The sequence below is a fragment of the Penaeus chinensis genome, chromosome 31 (genome assembly GCF_019202785.1).
Source record: "Penaeus chinensis breed Huanghai No. 1 chromosome 31, ASM1920278v2, whole genome shotgun sequence".
Lineage (NCBI taxonomy): Eukaryota > Metazoa > Arthropoda > Malacostraca > Decapoda > Penaeidae > Penaeus > Penaeus chinensis.
This window is the reverse complement of record NC_061849.1, coordinates 36610104-36620103: the sequence shown is the minus strand read 5'-3', so window position 1 is coordinate 36620103 and position 10000 is coordinate 36610104. Positions and strand designations below refer to the sequence as shown.

Genomic DNA, 10000 nt, shown 5'->3' with positions numbered 1-10000 from the left:
TCCCTGTCGTTCTGAGGTTGTTGCTCGGTTTTGATCTAGTTATGAATTGTATCAGTGCTCAAATAGATCGTACGTCATGACGATATCAGTTACATGTAATACAAATTCATAAAGTATTTTTTTTTTCAACAATGTGTGGCAACTGAAATTACTGTGACTAAATTTTCTTTTGTGATTTAAAAAAAATAAAAAATCAGAGTAAGTAATATGAAATTCATAACAGCGATTTTCTGAAGGAAAATATAAGATTTTGGACAATAGCTCATATTCAATTTAGTCATATAGACAAAAATAAATATAAACAAGAAAGATGAATTGACAACAGTACTTCCTGAAACAGTTTCCAGAAGTGTAATATTTCAATCAAAATTTTCACGAAATATCTCAAGGACACATTACCAACATATCATCACCCATCTTTATGACAACCATAAAAAAACGAAAATAAATCGAATAAACTAAATATCAGGCTATATTACCGCATTTAATACAGCGCTCAAAATCTCGAACCCGGCAACCGCACCTACGTCATCTCAGCACGGTCGCAGAATCTGGTGGGCTTTTCACAACTCTATTTTATTCCAAGGCGGAAACACGTAGTGGCACATAGGACTAACTGCATATGTAGGTAAGAACGTATAATTCGATGGTTTGTGTGATAAGAAAGATACAAGGCAATGTGGCGAGGAGAGAGAGAGAAAGAAAAATGACGCTCACAACAGTATAGAGATAAATGGGAGACAAATATTGTATTTCCTTTTTAAACATCGATTTGTTTTATTTGACTGGACTCTATTTAGAGCACAGACTTTAAATACCCATTTCACACGAAAAAAAAAAAAAAAAATCAGCAGACTCCTGACTTGAAAAGTGATACATATTCGAAATTTGACGGCATAACAAAGGAAGAAAAGGAAGTTTCCACATGTGCATTTACCCGGCAAGCATAAGCCTATGAAACAAAATGCAGTGCGTTTGCTTTTGTTTGTCTTTTTTTTTTCTTTTTCAATTTTGTGTGTGATTTACCTTCTAACAGTGCATGTGTTCTTATTTTCAATATGTAGCTGTGTGTGGGTTTTGTGTCGCTCAATGTTGTTCATATGTACTCTTAAAATCGGAAATAATAGCGAGTGTGATATATGTTGCGGTTAATTCGTTTCCATCTTCAAATAATGTATTACCGAGTGAATTGATCCGCTGGTCTCTGTGGCATCTGTCTGAAGGAAAGAGGAATAGCACATCGAACGCTGACTCCAGTGGGTGTAAATTCTAACCAATATTATAAGATTAATATTGACCTTGCCTTCGGTTACCTGGATATGTGGTCTAAAGACACTTCTTTATGGTTTGCGAAGTTCTAGCTTCGCCCGTGCCTTCTAAATATGGCCCGGCTCTAAAGACACTGGCAGACTCTCTCTCACACACAAACTCACTCTCTCACTCACACACACACACTGTCAACTTATTCATTTATTTACTCTTTCACTCACACACACTCACACTCACCCTCACCCTCACCCTTATCCTTACAAAAACATACACACATACACGCACACGCACGCACACACTCACAAACATACGCAAGGACTCGCAAGCACACGCACACACACACACATACACACACATACACACACATACACACACATACACACGCATACACACACACACACACACACACACACACACACACACACACACACACACACACACACACACACACACACACACACACATATACACACTCACACACGCTGACACTCACACTCAAAAACATACACACACCCACACGCACGCACACACCCACAAACATACGCAAGCACACGCACGCGCGCACACACACACACACACACACACACACACACACACACACACACACACACACACACACACACACACACACATACACACACACACACACACACAGACACACACACATATATATATATTCAAGTATATGTGTACAGAGAGGGAGAGAGAGGGGGGGGGGGTGAGACACGCTCACACTCACACTAAAAAACATACACACACGCACACGCACGCACACACCCACAAACATACGCAAGCACACGCACGGACACACACGCACACCTACACACACACACACACACACACGCACGCACGCACTCACACACACGCACGCACGCACTCACACACGCACGCACGCACGCACGCACGCACACACGCACACACGCGCACACACACACACACACACACACACACACACGCACACACGCACATACACACATACACACATACACATACATACACATACGCACACATACGCACACATACGCACACATCCGCACACATACACACACACACACACACATACATACACACACACGCACACACGCACACACACAGGCAACGCAGTAGTACACATACACTTGCACACACGCACGTGTGTGTGTGTGTTTGTGTGTGTGTGTGTGTGTGTTAGTATATGTATATCTTTATCAGCGTAAAGATACGCATGGTGTGTATAACTACGCATAGACTGATGTGTGTTCTCATACCTATAACAGTACTAATCATGACTGGTAAGGAAGAAAGGAGGATAGAAAGTGAGGAATGGGGAAGGGGAGAGGGAAGGAGATAAAAGGAGAGAAGAAAGGGTAGGAGGGAGGGAGGGATGGGAAGGGGCAGGAGGGAAAGGAAGGAAAGGCGGGCAAAGAGAAGGGCGGAAAAGACGATGAACGAAAGGAGGACGACGTAGATACTTTACCCAAGAGAGAGGATCGAGAAAATGAGTGAGACGTTAACTAGAGAGAAAGAGAAGGGGAAGAAAGTAGACAAAGTGAGAGGAGCCAAGTCCAGGACCAGCGCCATAACTCGGCCTTTGTCATGGGAGGCAGTATCACAAAGTGCAGCAATTGCATTTTATCATTGCACCTCAATGCAGAGGCCAAGTTGCCATATCTCTGAGTTTTTTATGCCTTGTCACAAATGCCAAGTGTAACGATTTTATTTAAAGACGACGGTTCGCTTTGTAACTATTGAGATGGTTTCTTAATTATACTCATCAGTTAATTGAATGTAATATGACAGAGCTTGCCCGTGTGCCCTGTGATTTCGCCTGTTCAGTGACAAAAGCCGAAAGTAAACAAACAAAAAGAACAAATGTATATATCTTTTAGTAAGCACTTCAGGTAGTCAAAGCAAAGCTTGCAGGATTTTAATATTGGTCGGTCCTGTTCGAATACAGAATACAGAACAGATAGCCTTTGCTTCGTGTAAATCGCACGATGTGTTATTTCGTGAGATTTTTGTAGCTCACGTGAAGATGAGGAATATATTGGGGGATGTGATGTGTTGCCAAACACGTTTCTATCAAGTCATGATCATAGAATAACTGTGAAGTTGCTGCTGGGATTAAAAACAGTATTCCTACTGCTACTTTTGCACAGTGTGTTATTGTTATCATCCATATTATTATTATTTTATTGGTTTGGTGCTGTTATCATTGTTGTTATTATTATTATAATTTTTATCATTATCATTAATTATTTTATCGTCATCATCATCGTCATCATGGTTGTTATTATTATGTGATGATTTGTTATTCTCATATTTGTTATTATTATTTTCATCATGATGATGATAGTGATACTTTATCACTATTATTATTATTATTATTATTAGCATTGTTATTTTGATTACTACAACAACGACAACTACTACTAGTACAACATCCACACTAATAATGCTGTGTTGATATGATTGATGATAGTAATGATGATGATACTAATGACAATAATAATAATAATAATGATAATTGGCAATAGCAATAATGGTAACAATAACAGCAAAACCAATAACAACAAAATAATGTGTATATATATATATACTATATATATACTTATTTATATATATACATATATATATATTTATATATTTATACACAAACACACTCACACACACACACACGCACAGACACACACACACACACACACACACACACACACACACACACACACACACACACACACACACACACACACACACACACACGTGTGTGTGTGTGTGTGTGTGTGTGTGTGTGTGTGTGTGTGTGTGTGTGTGTGTGTGTATCAATATATATATAGATATAGATATAGATATAGATATACACACACATATATAAATATATATATATTTATATATATCTATAGATATACATATATATATATATATATGTGTGTGTGTGTGTGTGTGTGTGTTTGTCTGTGTGTGTATGAGAGAGAGAGAGTGTGTGCGTGTGTGAGTGCGTGCATGTGTGTGTGTGTGTGTTTATGTATATAAGATTTTGTATGGCTGCTTCTATCATTATATTGTTGTTTTTGCTTGGTGTTTATTATTATTATAGCGAGAACAGCACAAGCCAGGCTACTTGTTGATATTGTTATTAATGTTTATCATCGACACTACAGTGACTTTAAATTAAGGCGAATTGCTAAATCCCCCAAAATGAACGAGTGATGCTGCCGATCCTTCATAGAGAGTACTGCGGCCAAACCTAAAAGAGAAGTGAAATAACATCCATGAAAGCGGACACGACGAGCCTTGCGTGGTGTGCGTTTCACATGTGCGCACACCTCCACCCCAAACACACACACGCACACGCAAAATCGCACATATCGTTAGAGAGATACCTACCCGGATGTGTGTATTCTGGCTATCCATACATATATAAACACACATGCACGCATACATACACATGCCTACACAGACACACAGACGAAAGAGAGGTCACAGTTCCTTTGTTTTTTATCACAAAATTACTTTCTTTAACCCTAGGAAAAAATCGGAAGCCTCACTTAAGGCGTGTCTTCGGTTGGGAACAAGTAGGGCTCTGGGGCAATAAACCACTTAAAAAAAGAAAAAGAAACTTGGTTGCAGCATGAGTAACATGTGAGATAAACCAAAAAAAATGCACTTGTCACTCGTGTCTTTTTTCGGCCAGGTGATGCCGATGGTGGCGGTGTGTCGGGCCGTTCCAACGGTCATACTGTTGTTGTTGTTGTTGTTCCATGTGACATCTTATCATTCTATCTTCGGGCAACACGCCACGGTTCAATGTCCTTTCGTCCAAAGCGTATCACATGGCGATAACCCCCCGCCCTCGCCTTCTCTTCTCTTTTCCACTTCCTCTCTCTCCATTTCCTGCTTCTCATTCTCCCGTCTGCCTCCTTACCTGCCACTCTTCGCCTTTTCTTCCTCAATTCTCTATCCCCCTCAATCTCTTTCCGCGGTACTTCTCCTTCTCTGCCTTCCTTCCTTCCTTCCTTCCTTATTCTTCTATTCTCTGTCTCTCTCTCTTCAGCCGAGGAGGGGTTCGTCGCCTATGTACAATATACAGTAAATACAATTTTAAATTATATATGATATATATGTATGTGTGTAAATATATATATAGATATATATATATACAAATTAATATACATATTTGTGTGTGTGTGTTTGTTTGTTTGTTTGTTTGTATGTGTGTATGTATGTATAACACACACACACACACACACACACACACACACACACACACACACACACACACACACACACACACACACACACGTGTGTGTATATGTATGTATATATATATATTTATAAATATATTTATATATACACATATATACATATTTATACATACATACACATATGTACGTACATACACGTACATACATACATGTGTGTGTGTGTGTGTATATATATTATATATATGTAAGTATGTATACACGTGTGTGTGCTTATATATATATATATATATATATATATATATATATATATATATGTATACATATGTATACGTACACAAACGTGCATACATATACTAAATACATACATATATGTGTGTGTGTTTGTGTGTGTGTGTGTGTGTGTGTGTGTGTGTGTGTGTGTGTGTGTGCGCGTACAGTTTTCTTTGTATATTTTTACTGCTTTACATACATATATTGTATAAAGTGTTAACATGAGGTTAAGGAATAGTTATCAGCGGAGCAAACAGCTGAATCGTAAGACGGTGCGTCCAGTGCGTCATTTTTACCCGTGATTAGCGACCGTTGATAAAAATCGACCCAAGTTCTTCTACACAGCTGGTGAGAGTAAGGGGTTATCTTACAAGAAATAACCCGTCCGTTAACCAGTTTTTATTTCATGTCTTTACTTTTTTTCGTGTTGGTTCATATTGCTCTTCTTACAGCCCTTCAGTAGTAAAGCTGTGCGTGAGATCTCTGGCAAGTCAGATGCTGCTGCATTTGATGCTCTGATGTCTCCCATTGCTTACCTTAAAGGCTTTACTGTATACAGCCAAGGCCGACTCCCCAAAACGTGGAGTGAACGACATTTGCTTTCCCAGCTCTTCATTTTCACCCCGTTACAGATCCTCAATTGGAAGTGAATATGTACAAGCACGCGTAATTAAGAAGTGTGTAATGTAAAGATGTAATTTAAGTCGCTTATCTTTGTGGCTGCCTCTTCACACCACTCGGGGAGCCTCTTGGAGTCGGACACAAGGGCGAAGTTCAGCCGGAATCTTATCGGCAGGGGAGCTTTAGAGCTGCAACAAAGAGAATAAGGTTATGAAATAGTAAATAGAGAATACGATAATCGGTGTGTTATTGTTAGCATTGTCTACATCAATCCCAGCATGTTGAAGGCGTGAAAGGCAAGCAAAAAACAAGGAACGTGCAATCACGTCAGGAAGTGTCTCCGAAAACTGAAATCTTGGAGTCATGATTTTAGGCTTGATGACGCTTTGGTTAGTAGATGTACAGATGAGTCTTTAACAAATGAATCGATTTGGCTTCGATTTGTTAAAATGTAGACAAGATTCTTTGTGACTGATGATTGTGAACCTCATGCTGTACCATCTCCTATTCTGTATTCCTAGACAACAACTGGGAGAATGTAGGCATCCATACTTTGACTGAGCTCTTTCTCATTCCGGAGTATAACATTGACACGATCGCTAATACAGTTAAATATTTTCCATGTGCTGAGCGGGGCGTATCAACAGTGGTTCCCGCAGAGTGGTGGTTTATAAAATTTGCTTATCCTTATCCAAATCCCTCATCTATATTTGATTTTTTCCTTGACTTAAATTCGAGAAATATATATTCCTTTCGTACATGACTGTCACAATCTAAATAGACACGAGAATGATGCCGCATGACTCAGAGCCTCACGCGGTCTCGCTGAGGTATGACGTCGCGACTTCACTTCAGGACTTTCTCGGTGCAGCTCAGACAAGTTCCTGTGTCTCGGATCGCCATTTCCCGAGCTGCTCTGTGGAAAGCCAACACGCCTTCATGGCGACGAACGATTCGTGGAAATGATCCTGTCATTGGTTAAGCCTTGGGGGACAGTACTGTCGTACACCGTGCATCTGTATTTTGTGGCATGTGTGTGCGTTCGTGCGTGCATGTGTGAGTTTGGTTACATATACTGATGATACAGCATTTGTTCTTTGATATCTATAGCCTAATTTATCTAAGCTTAGCACAGCACGCCTGACCCTCGTTTCCTTTCTCCTCCCAGCCGCCGCCGCCCGCCCAGCCCGGCCCTCGACCACGGCGCTGCATGTCGCTGCGAGCGTCCTTCCTTCAGCGCCTCCTGCCGTCGCCCGCCGCAGCACTCGCCCCTTCGCCAGACCCACGTCCTCCCCGCGCGGCGTGAGGAACCAGGGTTCCAGGCTTTTGCTTCGTCCGGTCCGCCTCCTGAAGGGACGCCATGGCCGCCGCCTCGTGGAGAATGGCCGCGGGGGCGCTTGGGTGCTCGCCCGCGATCCTGCGCTCGAGGTCTCCCTTCCTGAGGGTGAGAGATCCGGGCTTTGGGGTTTGCCTTTCCTAAGGGGGAGGGAGAAAACCAAGGGGGCTTATCGGGAACGAACTCTTGTACTTGTGTTCAAGTACTTATTCTCAGTGTCTTGAAAGTGCGTTGCATTCCTTACCCGTTGTAATATGATACGTAACTTCTTTTAACAAAGGCTGTTTAAGCCCATTAACCGAATGCATGGCAGTTCATGAATCTATTAATGCAGGAAAGGAGCGAGTCCGTTCCCTTTGACCTAATACTGAAAGGCAAATGAGTGAATGCGCTCGGGAATGAGTCACGGAGGTGGGTGTTTGAAGAGGTAAGTGAATCGCATTTGCGTACTGTCTGGGCGTCGAGTTACTTCGTGTGGATCGAAATGAAGCCCCACCGAGGCCTCCGTTGCTGCCCCCCCCCCCCCCCCCCGCAACTCTACCTCGCCTCTTGGTTCCTTGCTTACTCTCGGTAATTTTTCCTTCCTGCTTTTTGCTTTTTTGCGATATGAATTTCGCCATTTTCCTTTTTCCTTCCATTATTTCGTTTTACATATATGTCGTGTCTTTCTCTCTTCAAGAGTATAATTTCTTTTCTCGTTTTACTTGTTTTTATTGTTCTTAAATTTATCTTTTGCCATGTCTTACTTTGCCTTGCCTTCGCTATCTCTCATTTGTCACTTTGTTAGCAGACTCAGGCACAAGACCTTCCATAGAAAGTTCAATTGATTTACTTTCTTCTACATGCATAGCCTTTGATAAAGTGTTGGTGGACCTGTTGTTGTTTTTCTTCCGCGTCGACAAATACCAACAGGCCATACATAAGAAGAAATGGTGCTAGTTTTTTACCAAATATAAAAGGAGGTTTAGAGGGAGGAGGGGAGGAGGGGAGGGTGTAACACCCCTCCCTTCCTCCCTCGCATTCCTTCCAGAGGTTTACAGATCTTCGTATATCATTATAAGGCCCTTTTACACCAAGATATTTTTTCCGTCGATTGCATGAATTCCGTCGATTTGCATGAATTCGAGGCCTTCCGCAACGGTGCGTTGCCTGCGTGCGGACCCCCGCATGGGGGGTTCGCATTGTAGTTAAATGATATAAAGGTTCATGTAAAATGGAATATTACTAAATTATTATTATTCATTATTATTATTATTATTATATATACAATTCAGCAGTCTCCGTTGTATAATTATATTTCTATTAAATGATTTGATATGTATGATTCCGGAACCTCGCTCGGACGGCGCCATGCTTGCTTACGTGGGCGGAAAAGGCCGGAAAACGCGCGTGGTGGAGCCCATAAGGAAAATTTAGTTTTTTTTTTTTTTTCATTATTCTGAAATGCGTGTCTTCGTTTTTCCTTCTTAGTCTCTTCCCACCTCTGCTTATCGTTCCTTCTTCTTCTTCTTCTTTTTTTGCTCACCTATTTAGAGAGATGCTTATCAAACCCAATGTCTAGTGACCCAATTTTTCGGCCTTTCGGTAGACAGTCTCGGGCCCCTTGCTCTCCCTCATGCACAGGTCCTTCCCTCTCCCTCAGTGCGCCTCCTCCCCCTCTTCCCATACAGCCCGCCCCCTTCCACAGTACGCCCCCCCCCCCCCTGCTATTGTTCATCTCCCCCCCCCCCCCCCCGGCGTGACCTAACCTGTGCTTTCCCACCTCACGTGACTCCCCTCCCCCCCACACACGTGATGCCAGTGCCGCGCAGGAAGTGTCAGTCACAGTTATCTCCGCTTGTCTGTTCGCGGACGAGCGTCGCTTGACCCAGTAACTGACACTGTGGTCAGATTGAGCACGTGATCATGCAGCTGGTTTGAGGTCCTGTTCGTTGTTATTGATTTGGTTATTATTATTATCACCGTCATTACTATAGTTGTTATTATTATTATTATCATTATCATTATTATTATAATTATGTTGTTATTGTGATTATTATCATTATTATTCATATTATCATTATTGCTGTTGTCATCATTATCATTATTATTGTCATTATTAACGTTATTGATATTATCATATACTGGCATTCGACATGGTGTGAGTTATTTACGCGATTCCTGTTACATCTTCACCTATGATTAACGAAACGATGCACGTGATCAGTGCAACCTATAGCAATGGCAATTCAAATTTAGTTTTCACAAAAGAACAAAGAACAAAAAAAAACAACAACAAAAAACAAACAAAAAACTCGTGAAAGAAGTGGTATGGTATTGA

At 41.4% G+C, this 10000-nt stretch overlaps 1 protein-coding gene across 2 annotated transcripts in view; it reads left to right on the top strand.

Annotated features, from left to right (window-relative positions):
* Positions 1–483: 483 nt before the first annotated feature.
* The window catches only part of LOC125041662 (transmembrane protein 53-B-like), a 19306-nt gene continuing 9789 nt past the window's right edge, over positions 484–10000 (top strand). The window contains exons 1-2 of one of the 2 annotated variants that reach the window (XM_047636814.1): positions 484–628; positions 7513–7788. In XM_047636814.1, the coding sequence (XP_047492770.1) occupies positions 7705–7788 (84 nt within the window). In that variant the 5' untranslated portion in view covers positions 484–628; positions 7513–7704. The remainder of the gene's footprint in view (positions 629–7512; positions 7789–10000) is intronic. The other variant, XM_047636815.1, reaches the window with a different exon arrangement.